The 25,715-nt window shown below is 36.3% G+C and overlaps 1 protein-coding gene and 1 long non-coding RNA gene across 2 annotated transcripts in view; one reads left to right on the plus strand and one right to left on the minus strand.

Annotated features, from left to right (window-relative positions):
• The window catches only part of Sol1 (CUB domain-containing protein Sol1), a 281,663-nt gene that overhangs the window by 160,956 nt on the left and 94,992 nt on the right, over positions 1-25,715 (minus strand). The window contains exon 4 of the mRNA XM_083052020.1: positions 25,222-25,433. Coding sequence (XP_082908146.1) covers positions 25,222-25,433 — 212 coding nt within the window. The remainder of the gene's footprint in view (positions 1-25,221; positions 25,434-25,715) is intronic.
• The window catches only part of LOC145944108 (uncharacterized), a 92,439-nt gene that overhangs the window by 38,543 nt on the left and 28,181 nt on the right, over positions 1-25,715 (plus strand). The gene's annotated exons all lie outside the window — the stretch shown is intronic.

Consider the following 25,715-nt stretch of genomic DNA (forward strand, 5'->3'; position numbering starts at 1 on the left):
GGCTGTGTGGTCGACTTTATACACACATACATTCATGCATACAGCAACCTATCTTTCGCGAGAGGGAAAGGGGGAGGGAAAAGAAGGACCGTTGTACGTGTGCCGGACGTCTGATACCGTTTTGCTATCTGACGTCACGTCTGCAAGATAAGTACGGTTTCCGCGGAACAACGAAAAATAAAGATCTAGAAGAAGGAAGCTAAGTTCTTTCCATCTTTCACAAAATCTGAGACAGAGAAAATTGATAAAACACACACCGTCGCACAGTCGACATTGTATTAATTTCATTGTCTTTCATTTTCTCGAGATTTTCTCTCCAATCTACGGTGAAGCTTTCTTTGGACCGAAATCGCGGCGCGCGCGCGATATATATGTATGTTCTTCACGTGAAATTGCACTGCTTGATGATGTCGCGCACGGCGCGGTGTCACGTGGCAGATTGCAAGAACGTTTCTGTTCTGTTGCTACTAGAAAACCGAGCATTAGATGCAAGAAGAGCGAGACATCGTTCTCGAGATGAATGGATACCTATGCTCTTAACGTCAAATAATTCCGTTTCCGATAGCATTCACAAAACCGAAGATGTATTACGTTGCAAGAAATATAGCGCGCGGAATTATATTTTTAATACATTTTTACATAATAACATCTTACATAAATATCGAAGATTTTATTCCAAGATTTCTTTTAAACAAATCTTTTATCGATATTCATAGTGTTCGCGTTATTTGTCGCGTAACGTTAATCTGTTGAAGGAAAGGGTGAGAGATTTGGCATCCCGCACACGTGGTTGAAATTAACGACGTGATTTTCCGATGCACTGTATGCTTAATGCTCGCTGTAAATCTCCCGACACACAGATTTATTTCAAATTTTTGCGTTATCGGGAAAAGAGCCGCGCATATGTTTGAATTATGAAATAGCTCCATTGGGAATCCAGTTCCAATTACGAGTCTAGCAGCGAATCAAAACTTTCTCTCTCTCTCTCTCCCTCCCTCTCGTGCGTCATGTTGTGCGTCCTGGAATTACGATCACAAATATTCAAAATATTTTTATATTTAATTTTTTAACATCTTTTTCTATCGTTGCATTTTTCATTATTATGCAGATTCACGTTTTTTATCACATCCGGAGATACTGGCATCGGTATATTTTCCTTTAATGGTTTGTAAAGTTACAGGATTATTCTGTTTTTATATTTTTCGGACGTCATCATGATGGACATCACGCTTTTTAAGCGCTTTTAACTGCCATTCACATCGGAACGCTTTCTCTTAATTAAATAAAATTTGCGTAAAACGGCGAATTAGTAAGACTGACGTGCCGACATAACAGCGCGATCGTCAATTTTCAATTTCCATATAGCGCGCTTTTATGTCCCGCGTATGCACATACCGGGTTTCCGTGGGTGAGACGACGTACCCCGACGGATCTTATCTGAATATTTTACAGAGCGAAGGTGACGGGCGTAACCCAGTGTCGAAGCATAAAATTCCGCGTCACATCCTCGGACATTCGCAAATAGGGAACGGAAGACGTAGATGGAAATAAAAAAGAGAAGAAAGAGAAACGTATTTCCGGTGACGTTGTTACGTCTCGACGCGTCGTTTGGGAGTTAAGAAACTTCTCTCTTGAATCGCTAGAGCCTGAAAGGTTCCTGGGGTCGAAAAGTCAAAAAAATTATGAAGCTTTGAAAACACATAGCGAGTGTCCCGATAAATAATTCGCTATTTTTGTTCACTGTCCACATTCGCTTTAAGAGAATGAAATATTCACGAAAATGGACTGTTCTTCTTTTTTATTATTCCTGGACGAAAGAAAATATAAATTTTATACAGAAAAATTTATCTTGTTAGTGTTTTATATTGCTGACGTTTATTTAAACAGTTATATATTGTTTAAAGAATTAAATCAAAATAGCTAAGTCTTGGTGAGAGAATTTTTATTCATAAAATTTTATATATCTTTTATATCTCTTTTTGTTTTTGCGAATAATAAAATGAAAATCACGAATAGATCAATTTTAAGGATTTATTTTAGTCTCTAAGAATAAATTTAGGCGGTAAAAAATTAATGTATAAAATATTTATAAAGATTCTTTCACATATTTTCAGTTTCATAATATTTTTAATTTCCGGGTTTGTGAGAGAGTCGTATTCTGGAACTTCCAATTTCGATCAACAGATTGCATCGCTCGCTATGATCGTGCGACATTTTGCATAATCATGTTTATTTCAACAATGCAATCTCGATGGTATATGTATTACTGTAAAAAATTGACACACACATTACATATCTTTTTTTACGATATATTTTTCTTCTATAAATTAATCTCAGAAATTATAACAGTGATCAATCATATAAATTACGTAATTGCATATCACATTTAATATTTCAACAGAAAATTATATATAAAGAGGTCTGTCAACAATTCCGTAGTTTAACCTGTGACAGAAGTTGAATGAAGTTAGGGCTTATATAGACTCAAGCTTGCTACTTTAAAAGGCTTATTCATAAATGAGGGAGTATAGAATATGGAAAAAAAGGGGGGAGACAGAGAGAAACAGAAAGATATAAAGAGAGAGAGAGAGAGAGGAAAAGACTTGGTGTAGTATTCTATTGACGGTTGAATGTAAAGGAGATCAATAGCTTGCATTCATTTTCACTGCAGCGAACCTAAGACGATGTACACATTGGCGTTTTACATTGCGATGTCTTACAGCCAGCTTGTTTTCGACATAATTCTCTTTGATCTTGTCCTAGCGCACCACCTTCTTGATTTCTTTATGAAAGGAATCTTCCGCGAATCCGGAATCCCTGCATGAACGAACACATAAAGTACAGAGTCAAGCTGAGAAAACCATACACACACACACATACACAAGAAAAGATGCTGCGCTTTCGCGACGCAACTGTGTGTAGCTGTGATAGTTGTGAAATCTCAAGATTCATCACGAGTTTCCTGCGAGGAAAATTACGGAATATGTTGTTCACCGCAATGGGATTGATTCGCCGTTCGCTCGAGACTTATATGCTCTTGCACATTTGTTTTTCGCGCTGTGTGCTTCTCTTATAAGTTTTCTAAATACTTTTGCTAGGCGTTTAACGCGGATAGTGATAGAGCACACTCGAATACTCCCCTCGTTGAGTAATTTTGCGTCGAATGACTCTTTCTACTTACGCAAAGTGCGCGACGAACGTTACCACCGCGGCCGTTTCGTGGGAGGAGAAATCTCGATTCTTAAGGAAGTAATACAGATAATGGCGATATATACACAGGATGTTTCTACTGGAGTTGTTGCGAGACTCGCGAATCTTGTACAATAAAACTACGATAGCTACGAAAAAAAAAAAAAAAAGAAAAGAAGAAGAAAAGGAAAGACGAAGAGTTGCCTTTTAAGTTTCTTTATTTTTTACGAAGAACACAGGTAGAGACAACTGCTGTCGCTCACGGAACAAAGAGCGCTGTCAGATAAAAAGGTAAACAAGCGCGCGGTTCGCGGCACAGTGTACAGCTTGAGATGCACTTTTGTAAACAACCCTCGCGCACCCCATCCTGGTAGTAACAGGTTAAATTCAAGAGTACTTTACCCCTATACTCTTTATAACTTTCTTAGTATACAAACGGCAAACTTAAATATATTGACAATACTGAGATTCCCATTTTATACTACCTATCTTGGATTACATCGTGTATACATACTTTAGATAAGTCGAAAATGAATGGTGCTCGTTAACTTAATATTTGAAGTTTAATTACTAACATTTGTTTTGAAGTAAAATTTATCATTCCACAGATGTAGTATGGTAATTTAGAGACAATTTCTCGATATGCTAGCACGAAAATGAGAACTCTGCTTTAACAGATATTTTTAATGTTTCACAAACTTTGATAAAATATTTGCTTTAATGTTTATTATATATATAATGAAGAGATTATAAAATATAAACGTTTAAGAATTGATTCAATAAAAGCAGAGAGAGATTGCTTTTTATTAGATTCAGAAAGATCGATATTTATGTGGAAAATTTGGAACATTTTCGCGATGCTGAAATAAAGCTGACTCTTTCATACGAAATATATAAAAATATTATTGTATATAAATCGAATAAATAAAGCCAGCTAAGCGCACTTTTGTTCAGTTCTTTCACATTCATTAAATTTTTCGTTCCGGAACCAGTCTTGATTTGATCACAACGTTGGTTGCAGCGAATTTTTGTCCATTCACATCGTCATAATACGAAACGTCCCGCGGGTGCCGAGATGTTCCTATTGCTATATATTATTATGGCGCTCCCGCACAATAATATTGTTATACCAGCTGGCTTTCGTGTTAGAACTAGGACGAAAGAGAGAGAAAAAAATTGTCTTTCCTTTCTCTCTTACAGTTCGACGCGATAAAGCCGACATTTCTTATAAACCATAGCTAAGTAATCCTATTTTATCGAGCTAATAAAGCGGCCTACGTAGAGAAAACCTCGAGTGCATATAATGTAGCCGTAAGGAGAAGCTCGCGGCGGGGTGCTTGTCCGGATGATGGGGGCTGCGTACTACCTTCTTCTCATTCGCTTCTATGTCGCGCGCATAATAGCACCGCCATTCCGTTCCTCCCTTACGACTCGCTACTCGCGCGCGAATACTTCTTCCTTCGATGTTGTTGCACGATCTCTCTTACGTGTATATACATATATACCATTCATATTTATCTCACTCAGACGCATTTCTCGCATTGTTAGAATACCGCTCGTATCGCAATTAGAGGCAGAGAGTCAGCTTACGTCTGCGGACGATTAGCGGCACACGGAGCTTGCTCGTTAAAAGTCCTCTTTATACGTTAAAATCTCGCGATGAATATGTATCTAAGAGGTAGATCTAGATATAATATTCTCTGCTTAGATTAATTTGAAATATCGCGTTATGTATTTTGTAATTATGCCGAAAGATTCAGGATACAAAATATTACGGTGTAACAGGATTATAAAGTAACGTAAAAGTTACTTACGGTTTAATACTAAGCTCGATATACAAAAAAGAGAGAAAGAGGGAGAGAGAGACTCTTGATGAAAATAAAGCAACGAGAAACTTATTGCGGTGAGATGCCGAGGGATTGTAGTATTATCCTCGCTCCGTTATTTCTCGGATAGCGGAAGAAAAAAAGAATTTTTTTCAATTGATCATTCCGCACGCGACACGTATATGTACGTACAATATCTGATATTCGAACGACGATTCTGCTTCACAATAGAATTACAAAGAAAGCGAGCAACTCGATCTCTTTCTATCAGGAAGTAGCCATTCTAAAGGAAAAGAAATTTCTCCGGACGGAAGTTACTGACAAGCGAATAGATACTCCGTTATCAGTTTGAGGATGACTTGCTTTCAACTTTCATCAATTTTTCGTTTTAGCGAAGTCAATAAATGTAGAGACTCGAGACATTGAAGAGACACATGGTACAGATTTTTCATTATTCGATATTACTTCAACAATTTATATTAATAAAGAGAGCGTAAAAACTTAATAAAAAGCAGACACAATTATATAATTGTGGATATAAAATATAATTGTGAAATATGTTAATTATGCTTTTATATATAATGTTAGAATTATATGCTAATTAAGATTTTTTATTTTGGATTATTTTCGATAATTTATCGAGGTTGAATCTTGGTTATTATGCAGATGTTATACACGATATACGATTATTTAGAACGTGATTATTATTATTCTGTCTAGACAAAACGCGCTGACACGTAAAATATGAATAATCATATGTGACGCATTTCAATAAATGAGAAAGAATAAATATTCGACGATACGGAATTACTATTATTCGCGCGAAATCTCCATAGAGATAAACGTTTGTCGCGGAACGACAGCGAGAAGAGACGTTTCGCGGCGGAATATCGATGACAACGAGAAGAGATAGCATTTTCCGATCAATCTGCCCTTTCCTTCGTCACCATTCCGTCCGTCGATTCCCAACCCGTTTGAACGCAGAGACGATTGAATCTTGAAAGATTTCTCTTATCAACCGGAACAAGAGCAGAGAAACGTTATCTCGCTTATATGCATCAACATGCGCGCACCCCGCCTTGTGTTTTCTGCAAACTTACAAGCGAAAAATTTAATGTAAAACCGCCGATCTCTTCTATTCGCGCTTTGTCAACGATCATCGCGTTCAACAAAGAGGGAGGTTTGCTATTTCATATTCATATATGTTTCTCCTCGTAATATCGGGAGAATAAAAGCGGACACTTTCGCCTCCGACCCACTTTTCCTGCTCCGAACGAAAAAGGTACGCGTTGTGATGTCTGAGTTCTCGGCACCTCGGGCAGAAAGAAGCCAACGTAATCGATACGCGGATACTATGCGTTTTATATCTCTAAGAGGATTGCATTTGGATTTTTGGTATTCACCGAAAAATGTCTCTTTTTTGCTACTAAGTCGGCTTTAGAGTCGACGAGATCGCGATTCAAATTATATCAGAACATGCAGTATAATTCTTTATTGCAAATTTAGTATATATATGCGTTTCCTATGTTTACCGCAATATTTTATTTTCTCGGAAAATGTTTAAAACATTTCTAGCATTTTTGGGAATTTTTCGTGTTTCTCGTTTCGCGAATTCAATTAGAATGATAAGACCATACGAGTAAACGGGATGCTGCGCAACTTGAGGCAGAGATTGTTCTGCAACTTCAATGTTTATCATCGTCGCAGTGAAACGCAACTTCGTCTCTAGTCGCACTTGTCGGCTGACAAAAGGCTGAAAATTTAGAATTTTGTCTACTCGGCACGACCGATCTTTCTGCGTTACTAGTGGAGATGTGCAGCCGGAGCAGAGGAGAAGACTTCCCGAGTGTTCTCCGAGATGAACGTGCTCTTTTAAATTTGTCGCGGATGTTCATTTTCGAGACGTAATAACGCAAGGCAAACGTGCGTTTAATATATATTTCTATCTCTGGAGATGAGAGAGAGGTTTTTTTCGCTCTGACTTTATGTAAATACGCGCGTTTATTTCAATGAAATGTCGTTGGTTTATTTGTTCTCTTATTTCTTCTGTCAAATAAGAAATCGTTGTCTTAATTCTCCGCGATTGGACCAGGATTATAGGTTTAAATTGCAAAAAAAGCGACAAAATATACCCGCTATATACATACATATATGTATATATAGCATTCCTATAATCGGATTATCTTCAACGTCGGCTTTCCGTCATTGAAAGAAAACGGTCTACCTACTTTTATATACCGGCATTGGCTATACTACTCTGGTGAAAGGAATAGAAATCAAGTTCTTAGCGTTATTAAATTTTAAATTACAAATCTCCTTTACGCGCGATGCATGCCTCTGCGCGATCTCGTATCCCATCCACTCTTATTTAATTAAACGGAGTATATAAGGCCAGTTTTGTGGACGCGCTGAGAATCTTGTCTGAGAATATTTCATGACGCTTTTCAGATAACGGAGGAGCTAATTTTTTAAGAATCATAAAATTGAATAAAATTGTCTTTATGACGGGGGTTTTTATATAAATGCATAAAATGATGAAAAATATGATCTTTGCGCTTATATTAAAAATCCATAGCAATCTCATCTGTCAACTATTAAATTTCCGACAAAAGCATTTAGTTTTCATGATGCCACACGGAATGTCACGGAAATTTTAATCAAAGCGAATCGATATCAAGATATACGATAAAAAGGACATTTCGTTTTTCTAATCAGATTGCGGACGGAATCGCGACAGATAAAGCGAGTAAATATTCCTACAATGTGACATCTTGATAAGGATAAAAACCATGGTATATTTACCTCGCCTCGATAATCAATGGGCACGCTAGTTCGCGGAACAGGAACGGCATGTAATTTCTCCCTCGCATTCGAAGAGAGAGAAAGCTCGTAATTTTCTTTACGCATGTTGCCTCGTAGCCTTCAATTTGCGCCGCAAAAGGAACACAATGCGTTGCAACGAGACTGCTTTCCTCTTTAAAAAAAAAGAAGAAGAAAAAACAATCCTGTCGCGCATGACACGAGCGAAGAATAAAACGAGCAATGAGTTATAAACGCCGGATAAATAAGGGACGCATATGTTCGCTCGCGGATTATAACGTTGAGATGGAACATGAGTGTCGTTCGTTGAGGAGAGATGTCAATTCCGCGAGATTTTTTTTTTTTTTTTTTGCATACCGCGACAGGTCCAGCACCTTTGTCTCGAGAGATTTCAAATTCCATTTTATAATTGTATAGCGTGGTTGTTCAAAATTATTTCTCGAAACACACAGCAGTGATTTCTGTACGGTTGCGTGCGGATATATTTAACGTTTTATATAAAATCGCACGTTTTTTTAAGCAGCACTCGCGACGTGCAAACACACACACACACACACACTCTCTCTCTCTCTTTTTCTTTCTCTCGCAATTATTTTAAAATTATATAGCGGACGCGCAAATTTTATGATATTGCACTTTGTACTCGGAATGATATATCTTGGTAATATACTGGGACGGGTCTTAATCCGTAGTTGATGCTTGCAAGCGTAGTGTCGGGATAAAAAAAGATCTTGATGAAAAAGCTTCTTATAAACATACATTGTAGAAAGAAAAAATTTCGCATAATTAAAATTTATGTTAATGTGTTTACTACGATTATGGTATCTTAAAAGAATAATCATGAAAAGAGTTTCACTAATAAGTGGAAATGTAATATTTATAATAGCAGACAAAAATAAGAAAACGCGATAAACAACGACACATAAACAAAAGTATACACATACACAAATACACATGGAAAATGTTAAATTAATTAATATTTAATCAATGTAAATTATTATTATTTACGTGATTATTAACGAGAAAAAATAAGTTGTGTGGTTAATAAGTTAATAATAACAAGTGATAATCTCATTTGTGCGTAATTTTATTAAATATTTCACGTCGATAGCTTTAATAGAATTCCCATATTTTATTCATCGCCTATCAATTTATTATCCTCGATTTAATTCCCATATTGTATTGCATTAAACAGTAATAACAAATACCCGAACGCGTGTCTAACGATGCGTAACAGTCGATAATTGTCAAAGCGCGAATACTAGCGGAATCGATAAATTTATGATGCAGGTAGATGCATGTACCGAAATAGCTTCGATGTATCGCGCGCGCACGATGTTTATTGAAGAAACACGTAATATGCTTACTTAATGTAGGACATTTGTACCATAGGCAAAGAAGTCGGGGGAGAAATCTGATTCTTCGATATCCTGACATTTCCCGCAGAGTAAATTGCCGCGGGACTTTTCGTGCAGTAAACCGGAGCAAATAAACCAACAAACCTACTGCATGTGTAGTTACGAGGCAATAATTAAGGAGAGTTATTGCTGGCCGGTTGGACGAATTCGCGCTCGTTGATATTTGCGCGCGACTTACTTTCGGGTTATTATTGTTTCCGACGAACAGAATGTGGCGTATATATTTCCACAGCCAAAAGTTCTGTAACACTTTTTCATCATCGAAGGTTCGTAAACTCGCACGTGCAATGCTGAACACGGCGCGGCTGTTTGCAAAAGCGGCATAACATTAAATATATAAAGCAGGAAGTTATGCGTGAATATATTAAGTCCGTACGCGGTCCAAGACTTCCGTTTCCTCTTTGAATTAAAATTTTGCTTCTATTTTCAACCTCAATTTCTCACATTTATGCATTTTAAAGAATTTCAATGGGTTTAATTTAACGAAATTAAGCTCATACTTTGTACTTCAAATAGGCAGTAAACGAACAGTTTTTCATTTAGAGATTTAAAAAAGAGCTTTCGGTAAAATTATAGAGAAAGAGAGAGAGAGAGAGAGAGAGAGAGAGAGAGAGAGAGAGAGAGAGAGAGAGAGAGATTAAATAGTTTTTAAAGAGTATAATCCATTTAAAGTCATCATTATTTTTTGTAATTTTGTCGACGTTAATTATTCTAGCCTTCAAATTGTTTTATTATGTCATAATTTTGTGAGAAATCTCTGGTTGCAAAAATGGACTATTTGATGTATTTTATTATGTTATGCTGCGATATGTAATGTGTTGAAGAAGTTTTGTTCCAATCAAAGTTAATCATGTTAGAACATTCACCCCTTAAAAGAAATTTATTATTTCGATTATATAATTAATAAGATATCTATGATTAAATATGCGGAAAAGTTGCGAATTACATCATTGAGGATCTATCAAATTCAACTTTAATCACCTCAAAGTTGCGATATGATCGAGCAATTTAAAAACCGGAGTAATATTTAAAAACGTAAAAAAATGCGTAAAAAATTGCGATAAATGAAACTCTCTTTCTTGTATTCGAAAAATGGTTATTTTTTAAAACTATATTATGAAGGATGCTCGGCTTGTTTGCTAAAGCCAAAAAAATGCTTCTTTCGACGCTTTAAGCGGAATATAAATTGACGGGGAAAATGGGATGCGAGAGGCGCGGTATGGATAGAAAAGATGGAGGGGAAAAAAGGGAGGGAAAAAAGAAATGGTAAGAGTGTGAGACCAGGCTTCGACTGTGCATCGTAAACGCGACAAACCCTTCTCTTTCCTTTCCCTTCTAGCTTAATGGTGCGGTTTATTTGAATTTTATGCGCGGCATCACGCACCGGCAGCAAAAGTGTATAAACGTCGAAAATATAAGCATGGGCACACATAAGAATGAATGCATTACCTTTTGATACGAATGCCGTGCCGGCGATACATTCGCGCCCCGTCTCTCTCTCTTTCTCTCTTTCTCTTTTCGTGATGGAATGAATGAATGAAATCTACCCCCCGGATGCTGGATAACATCGCTTATACAGTGTACAGCCAGGCTATATCTGGAAGATGCCAGGTACGGTAGCCAGGTACGGTAGCCAGGTATCGGAAGGATACGATAAGCGGGATAATTAACGCTCGAGCTTGATAATGGAATAACAGTACGCCTGCTTTTACGGTAAATAACGCGAATGGCTACGGCGCGATGCGAACCGGACCCGTAATTGTAATTTGCATTGTTTAAAAGCAGATAAATAGCGGCCGTTACTATCGATCGGCATTATTCACACAGAGTGCCGAAAGTATCTCGCGTACGTTTATAGCCTCCTACATATGTTCGCACGGACGACATTCGCGAAATGCGGGTTTCCATTATGAAATCACCGTCCGCTAAGTGTTGCCGACGAGAAACGCGCTGCAGAGTAATTTTTGTTGTCAAACAAACGATTTATTCATTATATTTAAACTCGGTTAAATATCGATTTCAGGAATAATCACTATTTAGAATACGATTATGCAATAGTATTATTATTATGTCATATAAATAAATATAAATCCCTCGCAATAAATAATATTTAATTGTCGATATTTGAAAATTAATATTAAATTGACAAATTTACGTACTATACAACAAGTGATATTAATTCGAAGCAAACGCAATTTTCAGCAATCCCGCAAAACAACTAGCTACACGATATACGCCAAGAAACGAGAACGGATATCGAGCTATAGTATATGCGGCTGACAATTAACAGCGATCGATAATACGATATGCTTGTTAATTAGTGCATTTAGAATGTCGAACAGAAAATTAGACTTATTTTTGCAGATCAAACAATAGGGTAATGTGAAAGCATCTCGACACGCCAACATAGAAAAATGATGTATATTAATTAATTGTATATTAATATATACATTATATTACAATTGTATATTAATATATTTTGATGTTTTTCACAAACTAAAACAAATACTTTACTTTTTATTTTATATGCAGAGATGTGGAGATTCATAAAAGAACAAAAATATTTAAAAATAAATTTGAGACTCATAAATTGCACTTTTTAAATAGATTTTCGAAAAATATGAACACTTCTAAAGAAAATTTGGACATTTTGTTTAAAATGTTGGAATAATTTTTTTGAAAATATATCTCTTGAAATGTAAAAATACTATTATATGAATAAATAAAGTTATCTAAAGACGATTAACGCACATAAAGCCTAGTTCTTCTATGTTATATTTTCCGTCAAATTATCCTGAAAAAGTACTTTGAATATATTCCATAATATTATACCCAATCTTATCCATCAACGTCGTCATAATAAAAAGGTTTCGTATCAATATTCGGCAATATTACTAAATTATAAAAGCGTCGAGATCTTTTGTGCGTGTCGAGATGTCTCAAAATCACTTTATATTATCTTAAATTTCAAATTGGTTTTTTTTTTCTAGCTAGAAAAGCGCGTCTAGTTGATTGCAACTTTGTCACTTTTTCACAGATCATACATCACATCGCGTTTATTCGAAGCTTGCGCTGGAATGTCGGTAGACAACAACAACGTGCTCAATATTTTTATTGCGTTTAAAATACATTCGCGGACGTTAAATGCTGTTTGAGAAGCGTACGAGCGCGTGCGAGCAATCTATAGTTTTGCACGTAGATTGACACGGGACGAATACTGATAGCGCTGCCGGTTGATGCAGGTATCACACTGCGTCGCAATTGCGGAGTACAGGCATATCTCGAGCTATCCATCTCTCGTTACGCAATCGTTAATCGGTCCTAAAGTTCACAAAAGCGCGATAAAGTATTTTGTCGAGACTATAAAACGTATTTATGATAGCGCAGCCCTCGCATTTCTATCGGTAATCGGAGTGAGATCGCGCATCCTCGCGAAATATCTTAAATAGCCAGCCGGCCTCGACTGTCGAGCAAAACGGAGTCGGTATTAGCTTTGAGATTTTACGAGAACAATATTCATTGTGTCGCAGGACAATACGGTATTATGAAGTCGCGCGCAAAGTCTAAATGAGCATAGCCTTCTAGGGACGGGAATCTGGGCTGGATCATCGCTGCTGAATCGCGAATGAAGGCGCCTTCGTTCGCGCCACGATAATCCTAACTACGATATTCGACATAGCATATTAAGAGCAAGCATTTATAAAATGTCACGTGTGACGCGACGGGCTCTCGGGAAAATTTCTCGAAGACGGGGTTATTATCGTGATGATAAATATATAGGGTGTGTTTCCGACAAATGAAATAATTCGTAAATAAATCGAAAATGTAGAATAACATGAGATTTTATTTCCGCGAGATAATAGACTTAAAAAATTCAAAAATAAAAATAACATATGTTTTTTTAAGCTTAAATGATCTCTGACAATCATATATCATCGCATTCATTTCGACTGTTAATATGTAAATAAAAAAGTATATTTAATTTCGAATAATTCTCGAGTTATTGAAAAATTTTTCAAGTGAAAAATATCAAGATTATATAAAATTTATTTTCTTCAATAAAATGTTTATACCATATTTTAATAGCCGCGATCGACATGATCGATGATGCTCGAAGGTTGTTCGATAAGATTATTAGAAACGTAAAAAAATGTTATTAGTTATTTAATTTTTAAGTTCTGGAAAATAAAAATTTATTCTACATTTTTACTTATTTTTTTATAAAATTATCTTCATGCTGATTATACATATAATTGCAGTGCACTCTGTGTATTATATTTAAAATAGTTAAAATATAATAAATAAAAATGTTGGAAGGAATATATAATTTAAAATAATAATTAACGATATTTTTCCACGTTTTAAGAATTTTTTTTCAATATGTCACTTTATTGTATTAGAGAAAGTCTGTTCGATCTAATCTATAGATGCTCGAACATACCTCAAGTGAGTGAGAGAGAGAGAAGCCTTATGATGAAACCACGTTTAATGAACATCAATGACCGAACATTGCGAGGTGTCGATAGCATCGTTGATGGGCTCTGTCGTCGAATTTCGAGGGTACGGCTTAAGATCTCTCGGGGGCGAAGTTCCGAACTACACAAAGGATATCTCCTATCCACAGGATATATCCATCCTAAATGGGCTTTCCTACCGACCAGTCCTTCCTTATCGCAGACAATTGATAATAGGCCCGTTCTCTCGCTACCGTTCGAACAACCTTCGAGCATCCTCGAACGCGAAGACCAACGAAATCCTCGAAATTTATCGTCCCTTCTAACTGTTCGAACCATTCCGGTGTACGAGCATTAGGCGGTACGGCAAAGTGCCCGAAAGTGTCTTGGAATCTAACGAACTTTCGCAATTTTCCATCGACGATTTCTAAGGCGCCGTAGCTTTCATTGCAAACCAATGTAATTCCATTCCGAGAAAAGAAACTTCACGCTTTATAATATTAAAGCGCGAATATGAAAAAAATTATAAGTTTAAATCACACTAGCAATATATTTTTTAAATTATCGTCTATGATATTCTTTTTTTTTGCTGAATCTACTTAAAAAATTTTCAAGAAAACGTCTTAAAATTATACTTGGAATAACAATTTGCATTAAATTTATAACGAATTACTTGATGACGATAATTATTATTCATTTACCAAATATAACATATTCTCTGATTTTGATGCATTTTTTAAGCTTGATGAATTTTCCGAGTTTTCACTAGAGAGATATTTTCTCTCAAGATTTCACTCAATGAGTTTACCAAATTTCCCTCGAGAATGATTTAGGTATCTCCGCTTGACATTTCGGCTAGAAAATTTTAAAGTTCTAAAGTTTTGGTAAAAACATAATACTGTTAGTTTTATAACTTATAAAAATTCTTTCATTTCTCATATTTAAATGCGTTTTTTTCGGATTATCCTTTTTCATTAAATACCATTTTATATTCATTATAAGATCTTTTTCTGACAGATGGTTCTGGAATAATCCTGTATAGAGCATGACTCCAATTCCCTCAATTCCGAGATATTTTAAATCCAACTTTGCAATTTACGATCGCGCATTTTCTGCGGGTAGAGCCGTACGTTTTTCTTTTTCTTTTTTTTTGCAATGCGGTAATGTTACCTTCGAGAACAGTTTAAGACTTTTACCCTAACGTTTCGAGACTAACAAAGTTCGATTTCCGAACTTTGAAGTATCCTTCCTCTCCCCACTACGGACAAAGATACTTTCATTCTGGTATAAATGATTCCCGTTTCCCCCTTTATATGCGAAATAAACTGGCCACTAAATTTAAATGGAGCCATCCCGGGCTATCGACCGCCGAAATCAGTCGCCGACGATACGGCATCGGGATTCTACGATTGTAGTCTTTTTTTTCGTCGACAATCTTATTTCTACAGAACTCGATTATCACGCGCGTTCTCTCTGAGAAAAGTAGCTCTAGATATTCTTAAGATCTCGATAAAACGCGCGATAAACTTCCGTGGAGATATAAAGATTCTACTTTGGGTAAAACGATCTTAAATGTGGAGAACACGACAGAAATGTTACGAACAAGGAAAACGGAAAGAGGCAGAGATCGCTTTAATTGGGTCTCTGATAAATTATGCAATTATCGTACCGTCTATATAATTTATATGTATACGTATAGCGTAATTTAAAATTATTATTGAACGCGAAGTGATTAGCGCATCTTGGTTAAGCACATTACGTCCTTTCAGTTTTAATCCCTCGATAGAATTGCCGCGACGTCTTTATTAAGGTGTTTCTCCGCAATATTCTCTGCTTTTGTGGAATTTTGTATTTTTTTTTCTTTATTTTCTTTCTCAAGATTCTTATCTTTTTCCGCCTTTTCTCGCAAGCTCTTTGTGTTCTCCTTTTACATAATTTCTTTTTTTTTCTTTACTAAAATTTAATTTTCTTCCGCCCCGTGTTCTTATTTGTTTGCGCTAACGGTACCTCGCAATTGAAAAACATCAGGGAATCTTCTTCCTCTCATTAATCAGCATTTGTTTTATCTCAAATATTTTCATATCTTCGTTAATAAGATTGTATTTCTCTCGAGGCATTTTTGCAGATATATGTATATATTAAAATATATATTTTTATTTTCGCCATCATGCGGAGATGCAAATACGCGTATCCTCGTACATATACGAGAGTATTGTATGTTTTATTATCTTGAGGTCTCTGGGAGAAAGGTGGAGTTCGTTAGCGGGATTGGTATATGTTTGTGATTCAGTCCTGCACCGGTGCACGGTATTTGCGCACATATAATTATTCAGATTCGAAGAGTAAAACGGAATTTGCGTAGAGAGAGACCGGAACGCGCGTTTTACTTACTAGCGAACTGTGCGACTTTAGTCCGCGATATTTGCGCGTTAAATTTGCGAGGTCAGAGGAACGCGAATTAAATCCTAAAAATCATCAAATATAATACTAGGGTATTAGGGATGTTTGTGCTGTCTTCCGTTTAACGTCGCATCCATTAAACGCTACCAGTTAAACCGAATCGCAAACGAACGTGTCACACGAGCGAGATGCGAATTAACAAAATGTAGCCATCGCACGCTATATAACACGCTATTTTAACGGGGGAATCTAACGCGTATTGTATTTTACGCGCGTTAATCCCTTTTCCGTAAGTCGTTTGCCGATATATACGTGTGTACAATTTTTTCCGCGACGAGAGAGGGTTTTCCTTCGAAAAAAAAAAAAAAATAAATAAGAGAGATTCTCCACGGTGGAACAAGTTTCGCGCGAAAGTTCTTTTTGAAAGGGTGCCCGAGCCCGATAATAAATTTACCGGACGAGTTATTTAGAGCGATCGATGTAGAAAGTGCCGACGTGCTGGTTCCCGCGACGCGAAAGATATGTCTTGCTGCTCTTTCGTCTGTACGCTTTGAAAAATGGGAGTCTTCGCAGCGATTGTGTTATTGTTTGTCCTCTATGTGTGTTTTCATTGTTGGCAGATTGTTCTGGTGCGCGAAGCGTGCGCTGTATACTTTGCGATCGGATTGTTTTGCATAAAGAAGGAATTTAATGGAAAATGTGAATTAATTGAAAAATAAAAATATGAGAATTACAAATTATGCAAAATTCATAATCGTTGCAATCATTGCAATTATACATTATTTACAAACATATGCGCGAATATATGGAAAATATACATATATGTAATTCAATACAAAAATAATCATGGAAAATATATGTGTAATTTAATTACAAAAATAAGCACGGAAAATATATGTATATTAAATGAAATAAATATAAACAAGGAAAATAAATGTATAAATAAAATAAAATAGATAAGTAATATATATTAAATAACTTAAAAATAAATAGTAGTAATTAAATATTCTTTGTGAGTTTATATATATTTTATGACTAAAATAAAATTATCCAATATTTTATCAATGAAATGGATAAATTGTCGAAAATTGAAAAATGATAATTGAATCTTGACGCAGAAAGGTGACATTACGCACATTGTGTCCTTTGATATGAATCGCCTATATTTTTCACGTTGAAAAATTGATTAATAAACCAAGCGTGACAAAGGGAGAGAGAAAGCGAAAGTAAATTATTCTCGATGCTTTTGTTATAATCCATCCAATAAAATGTCAAAATATTTAATACATAACAATAACATATTCGCTTAATTATGGACGTTGCATTATTCATTAAAGTAGTTTGAACGTTATATGCGCTTACTCATTGATTATATCATATGTATAATATAAATTTTATATGTAATTTTATATTATGTTTGTTATGAATTTTATAAATGCGCACGTTTTTATATGTATGTGCCGTTATTATTAATTACATTTCTGCGCACTGCTATCATTCGACAACACGCTAACCAAGCTAATTAAGCGATGCGCGCTTTGCACGACGTCGGTTTGATCAGCCTCGCACAATAGTACCGCGTACCTAAGAGGGCAGGCATTAATTTGCTTACATAAAGTCGGTCGCATCTGCGCATAGACTTGCTAGCGGAGGATCTTCCGGTGCTCGGGATCGTTACCTACGTCAGAGACACCGAGCGGGTTGCGCATTATCGTATATAAAGTACGAGAGAAAGCCGGATTCTTCTCGCCCTCTCTATAATTAAAGCTCGTTTCTATTGTGAGCGGCGGAGCCTTTTCAAAATTGCCGCTTTGCGTGATACGATAAAATCTTTAATGACCACTTTAATGTGTCTCTTCTTAAAATGGTAAATATATTTACAGGGGAGCATGCGCACAAAGTGCACCGCGCACTGTTTACATGTCGCGTGTGTGTCATGAATTCACCATGGTTAATAAATCATTCCCGTAAATCCGTTTTGTATTCGCGTGTTAATGAACGAATACGAAGCGCTAACGACGAGTTTTCGTGGTTCGGTGACGGATCGCCGCGCCATATGTTTCTTCGGGTCGGGTCAGTAAATGCAAGCACACAAACGGGTTCTCATTTTTTCTTCACGGAAAAATAATTTGTTCCTTTCGTTTGCTTCCTGCGTCGCTGGATGGTACCAATTAATCGCGCGCGCACATGTTCGCGATGTAATATAGCATAAACGCTGCGAACAAATTATTCATGGTTATCCTAAGCGCCTATGTGTAACGACAACAATTCGTTTCGCGCCGTTTTTTCAGAGGCGATTTTTAATCGAGACGCAATATAACAGCGTCTATTTATTCTATACATAAATTTATGTGCCTCCGACGAAGATAGTAAGCTCCATTCGATATTCCGTGTACTTTATGCGCTTCGCGGATCTAATCGCTTTATTTCGCGCTTGTTTATGCAAATCTGAAAGAATCGCGCGTCAACGCGATAAACGAGAGAGCTCGGGGGTTGAGTGCAAGAGGGAATAAGAGCCGTGCGCTCTTTTCTCTCTCACCCGCGAGAGACTAGCATCTCTCCGAGCCAATCTTTGCTTCACGCGGATCGGAAGTCTCCCGATTCCTGAGCGGTACGAATATAAGACGGGGGATGAGGGTAGAGGTATAAGCTCTCCCTCTTCGGGATTCTTCTCGAATTTCGTGCTCACAACGTTCGTTGAGGCCCCGGCCCGTAGATAGATTTTAATGGGCTTGGTACGCCGGACACGTAGTCACTTTGCGCCGGCGAGCCGCGCGCGTGTAATACGTATCCCCTCGTGTGTGTCCTCCTCCTCGTGGCTGTATCCGCGTGTGTTTGCGATGTACAGAGGCGCACGTATACAAACACTTAGCCGCCACTTGGCCGAACACGCTCGCGCTCTGGCATCGACCGGGGGCGACCCGCGATCAATCCACCCAGGGCACAAAGGGTACCGCAAGAGGTATTGAAATATTTAGGGAAACTATTTGGAAAAATTATCACACGTACGCGAGAACGCGATTCCTCTCTTTTTACGTTGACCGGCAGAATTGCGCGATAAAAATGACGGGAAATATAAGAACGAAGCAGTATCGATATATTATTGTCGAGTAGGGGGGAGAGCACAAATTGCGCGAATGTATTGGGGAATGTGTATCGAGATGATTTACAGTGTTCGAGTTCTTCTGTGGAAGCAGCGTGGCAAATCTTTCTGCATTAACTGTTTTCTTGTTGGACTAATCCTCGTAGCTTAATTTTTTTTTATCTTATCACACTTGCTCTCTCTCTCGCTCTTTCTCGCTCTCTCTTTCTCTCTTCTTAAGTTAATCTTATTACGTAAGTTATTTTCCGTAAATTTTTAACTTTATTATCCTGTCTAATATTAAGAACAGACTTCGATGAATCGAAATCTTTATTTAAGGTATAAACGATTTATGTCTTTGCTTTCTAATTGCAATCTTAAAAATCCAAATACAATTTCTAATTTATTTATATTGAATTATATAATATATGATATTATACAATATTATTATGCTATATACGTATATGTTTATTTATTTATTAACTATTTACTTTTTGAGAAAAATTCTAAATCTCTTCATATTAGTATTAATTCTGTTCGATAACCAAATTTGTTATCAAAATATTTCCGAGTTAGTTACAGCGGAGATGTATGTATATGTATGCGTGTTAATTATATAAGGTAAACATTTATAAAGTTAATTATTTAGTATTCCTCATCGACACATTCATCCGAAGTTCACGTAACAATAATTACACAAATTTTCGAATGTTTTCGTCTGAAATTAATTTCATTCGTCGTTCGATCATTCATTCGAATCGACCTAATATCACTGGCAAACAACATCGGAATAAACCCTGCACGCGGCTGAGATTTTTGCGTTTTTCAAACTGTAGCCGCTTGCACGAACGTGTCAATATTTGTTTACGTCGTTACGGCTGATCAAACTTGCGCAACGCTACTGTTCTGTAATTTTCATCGGGGAAGCCCGACGAAAATCCAAGCCGTGCTTTCGATTCCATCCCCCGTTATTCGCACGTGCGAGCACGCGCGTGCAATTGAATTTCGTAAATTAATTGCGTAATGACGCTTGCGATTCATTATCAATCTATCCACCTCGGTGCAAATTAAGGCAATTGCAGCAATTGAGCTCCGATATGCGATACGTTTGTTTGTTTGCGTTACTGCAATATGGCTACCGGGACAATAGTATAGCGGTTGAAACGAAATACACCACATTTCGCGTCACGCGTTCTTCTCTCGTGTTTGAGCTCTCTCGTAGTAGTAGCATGCATTTCGGCAGCCTATAACTCTACAGCTATAATGTTCGCATGAATATATTACGCGGATAATACATTACTAAAGTTTGTTTTAAAATTATGCTCAGTCGAATGGCGATACTACATTTACGAGAGGGAAAACGCGGGAGAGAGCAATAATTTAGCTTAGAACCGCACAAATTTTTTCTCTCTTTCTCTTTCATCAAAATATTCGTATACCTTCAATGATTCGTGAAATTCAACATCGTAACATTGTTTTGTTAATATTGATCTCTTATGAAATAACGAATGAGCAGTTTGAAATTCGTGATGTACTTAAAAATTAAAGAAGACGTCCAATGTGATTCGATAACAAATATACAAGTAATATGTAAGCGCGCGGAAAAAAATTCGAAATGATGTAGAAAATAATTAATACTTGTAATAAATATCGATTGTTGTTGAGAAAACGAAATTTTATATGATTCTCTTATATTTTTATATTACGTTTCTGAAATAGCATTCGCGCAATTTAATATTTTACGATATGAAGAAATTTTAAACATTCATACATAGCGAACGATGTACGTATAGCATCTTTCCGCGGGATGAAAGAGATGAGTCAAGTTTAGTGCCCCATTCATATCTAAAATACTCCCTTGTTAAAAGTATATGTCTGACAATCTTGTCGAAACACAAGCGCGATGCTTTATACTTTCTCAAAATAAATTGTTTCAAGGCGCTATACCGAGTATCTCGCGTAAGCCTCATATTTTAATCTTTGGCCGAAACATCGCGCGTATTTTGCATATAAGCATCTTTCTCCTTCCACCGCTTTCATTAAGTTTCTTCACCGGCGGGTATATTCGTCACGATAAAACTCATAATGACACACGAAATTGTTTACGGTGCCGTGAAATGGATAGACATCCCGAGTCAAAGTTTCGTACCTTCTTCTCTCTTTCTCTCCACTCAGCCTGCTTTCCGTAAGGTAAGATTTACGTTAACTCTCGACTCTCTGAAAAACTTTACGAGTTTTAAGTACTTTTCGCGCGTATCAGATGTCTCGAAGGTACGAGCAACTGGAAAATACCCACGACAAGGTATAGGAGATTGCATAGGAAGAGATCGCGATAGAGCGAATAGTTTTTAGCTCGGTGAAATTGCCGAAAATATTATCAGGAATTTTCTCAAATTATCAGTAAACTTCGCAAATATCGAGACAGATATATACAAGTAATTTTTAAAATCAAGTTTTATTTTTATCAAAGATATTTTGTGCGCGCTAATCGCGTAGATTTGTAACAAAAAATTTTAATAAAGTAACCGAAAATTTTGTATCATTAAACTTATATCGATCGCACGGCGTCTTTCTTAAAAAAGACGTTTTTAACTCGATGAAATCGTCATTAAAAATATCAGGAATTTTAACAAATTATTAATAAACTTATAAACCGGGAGATGTATTTTCACGGGATCTTCAATAATTTGAGAAAATCTATAATCGCTCTACGTAAAAATAAATTAATAATTAACAAAGAATACAAGTAATCTTTATTTTATTTTTAAATTATTTTTTTCAAGAGGTGTGTTTTATCGCGCAAATTCTCAACAAAAAAATTTTAATGAGCAATTGAAAATTTTGCATCATGAAACTTGCCGATCGCATGACGTCTTTCTTAATAAAGACGTTCACGTTCAGCGAATAGCGAAACATGCATTAGCGCGATGCGCTCTAATTGCCGGAAGATATAAAATGGATCCTGATAACGGAATATCGACTTGGAGTTGATATCTCGGCGCAGGCCCGGCGCTCTTCGTGTAATTAGCCTGGCGTCGCCCGTAGCAGAACTTGAAAATAGTCTAGACTAAATCTCCCACTTTATAATCAATACCGCGCAAATAGCCGAAGGACTTTCCGACTTACTCTATATATCTCTTCTTTCTCTCTTTTTCTGTCTCTCGTATCGCAGTTATGGCACATTTTATCAACGATAAGTGCGTTTAGACTCATTAGAGTTTTGTCTGTAACTTTACTAGACCCGGTAATGTCCTGAGAGATATCATTATTCTCCTATCAGAAGTTTGCGTCTCGTTCAAACAGTTATTGATGTTCTTCTCTCTTCATGATCTGTTGTTAAACTTTGAGGTACACATTTTTCTTCGATTTTAAGTCGAACGATGTAAAAGAATGATACAATAGTTTTTGCAAAATAACACAATGTGCAGAAACTTGCTCATCTCGAACCCATCTTGTGTTAAACTTCCGATAATTATCTATAAAGAAAACAGGAATATCCTTGTTAATCTTCGAGAAGCGCGGGAGCGGGATATTTTTAGCAATCATGACGAGAGACTCGAGACGCCTTCGTAATTTTCTCATTAATTGGCGGATTTGGGCAAGATTGAAGCCGTTGGCGAAGAAGCGTAATAAATGATTTAGCCTTCGACGATGATGTAACCGCTGTCTTATTAATTTATATTATATACGTTGCGATATTTTTAACACTAGATGCTATTACATGGTTTAAGTTAAAAAAAATATTAAAGGATTTTTTCCATAATATGGAAAAAAATAACACACAATGTATACTACGAATCTAAATTTTATGTTTTTTGAATCTAAATTTTAGAATATTTTTAGAATTTTTCTTACAGAGCAGATTTTTCGTGAATGAGAATTGACGCCATAATTTGACAAGACTTTTTTAAAATTACTACGTTTTAGCATGATTTTTTTTTAAATATAAATAATCCTGTCAATCGTGACATTTCAAAAAGCTATTGGCATGCTTCTTTCTGCACATACGATCATACGATGTTCTTTATCAATACTGCAACGTAACGTTGAAAAAAACAGACTCTTTTTTGTTATATTTTGTTTTTTTTGTCTGATTCAATGGGTGTTACACTGCGAAGATTAAAGTTTGAAAATCCGAAAGTTTCACGTACTGTAACGTATACACTACAACAAGAGTAACATTCTCGTGTAACTTTTTTTTTATTCCTTTGTTTAATCAAAACTGCGCCGTGTATTAAAAGAGGTACGTTTAAAGTTTATATATTTAATCCATGAGAGATTTATATCGCACCAAATATCTATATTTAAAATTATATACATATACAACACTTACAAAATATGTTAATTTGTGCGGAAAAAAACCATCTCGTTACTCGGTGAAGAATGATGACGAGAAAATAAAAATGTGCAACCAACAACCGAAAAGAAGGCACTAAAAACAGTTTGAACGTGAAACGTGCGGGAGAAAAAGAGGCATGCCTTTTGTTGATAGCATCATTTTTCCCGCTTATACGCCAACGACGTGTTCGCCGGATGATGGATCGAACAAAATGGATTCGTGACGTTTCCCAGGTAGTAAGGATAACGCAAGTGTATTTTTCTTATGTGTACGTTATGTCAAGAGCTATTTATATTCCATTTATTTAGTCGCAAACTTTGATCGAACACCGACAAACTATATGATAATATTCATTACAAAATTGAATATTGATCAAATTTGCAATAATTAAACGTGGTTGACTCTATGTCAATTATGTATTATGTTAAATCATATATGTATATATCTATTTGATTAGAGGTTCAGGATACGATATATAAAAATTGTCCCTTCGTTTAATTTTTGCCAATCTCGCCCGCTATTATTTTATATCGAGTTAAAATGTCGCTTGGAGATGCACACACACACTGCGAAATAATAATCTACAGTCTATCAGAGATTAGTATTTATAAAACCATATATACGCGCAGATTTTGACGTATATCGAGGATAGAGATCTGACATTTTATTATGGGGAGTACACAGAATTTTTCACACGCGGGAAAAAGTTGCAGGGGACATAAAGGGGATTTCGCAGCCGGTGTATAGAACAAAAAAAAATAGTACGATTCCGAATTGTAGAGGAATTTCTCATTCGCGCTATGGCAGAATTATGTCACTGTTATTCCTGGCATACGTAAGCCGACTGCATACATGTGAGTAAAATAAAAAGTTCGTGGGACAGCATATGTTTAAAGCATGTGTCGGACAGTTATGTTGCGTGAAACGCTTACTAACGAACCGTTGGCTTAAAATCCGCAAAATTTGAGATTAGTCATGCGAATCTAAAAAAATTTTTGCGACTTTAATTTCGCGAAACTGCGCATTATTGCGGAAAAAATTTAATTAACCATTTACATATCATCACGAGCTACGCGAATCTATTTCGTGATTTCTATGGTCTCATTCCTTGAGTATATTCATACTTGTGTCTGCATGCGTGTGTGTTATACATATGTTAATCAGCGTCATCCGAACACGGACACGTTATCAGGCCATTTGTAGCGATCTCCTGATAACTTGAAAATAATTTTCTGATCAAACAACGTTGAGTTCGAAGCGAACTCGAAAGAGTTTCATAAAACGAGATCTCAAATTTTTCGATAGAGACGCAGCTCAATAAATGAAGATTGAGTAAGCTCTCTCTCTCTCTCTCTCTAAAGTCAAATGAGTTTTCCATTTCAAGAGAAACGAAAAGGCTTTCGTTTAAAATACCATGTGTGCGAGTCTTAATTTAGTTTATTTCTTGTCCTAAACTCTCCGAGAGTTTGCGACGCTTTTGACTCACTGGAAGCGTCGATTTCTGATAATCAATACGAGTGGTTGAGCATATCTCACTTCGGATAGCAAAAAGTTTCAGCTTTTTCTTATACATTTATACATTAATTTTCTCGTAATTTTTTGGTGACATATCTTTACAAATAGCGTATTTTTTTTAGATTTGTAAATTTATTAATTTGAAAGGTCAACTTTGCGTGCAGGAACTTTAACTTACGTCTATCGATGAAACGAAAAATGCCGGAAAAACCGGTGGCATTAGATGGACTCTCAGTGTGAAACTCCAGAATGAGCCTCGATGTCGAGCTGTAAAGAACCTGCGGGATGTCACGCAGATCTCCGCAAAGCACACTAGACCAAGGAGTGTACTCCGAAACGCCCATGCCCTCCAGGTGTAAAAATAGCTTCAAGTAATCTCCCCTGGAACAGCTGAAACGCGAAAGTTTTTAGATATATACATACATATATCATTAGTTGGAATAATATATGACGCTAAATGGAATGATTAATTCAGGCACGTGGTCTTGACTGTTCGGCAACAAATTAATACGAATTTGTCGTATGAACAATAAGTACACGATCAAATTTGATACAAAGTTTAACAAAGTATCCCCCCGTTAAATTTACATGCTATAATATGTTTAAGATCCTACGTAGTTCGTATAATACACGCGAAGTAAATTAATTGACTAATTACACTCGGTATGTTGA

The sequence above is a fragment of the Prenolepis imparis genome, unplaced genomic scaffold (genome assembly GCF_030444845.1).
Source record: "Prenolepis imparis isolate NDT839.2.m4 unplaced genomic scaffold, iyPreImpa1.0 SCAF_1, whole genome shotgun sequence".
In the NCBI taxonomy this organism is placed as follows: domain Eukaryota; kingdom Metazoa; phylum Arthropoda; class Insecta; order Hymenoptera; family Formicidae; genus Prenolepis; species Prenolepis imparis.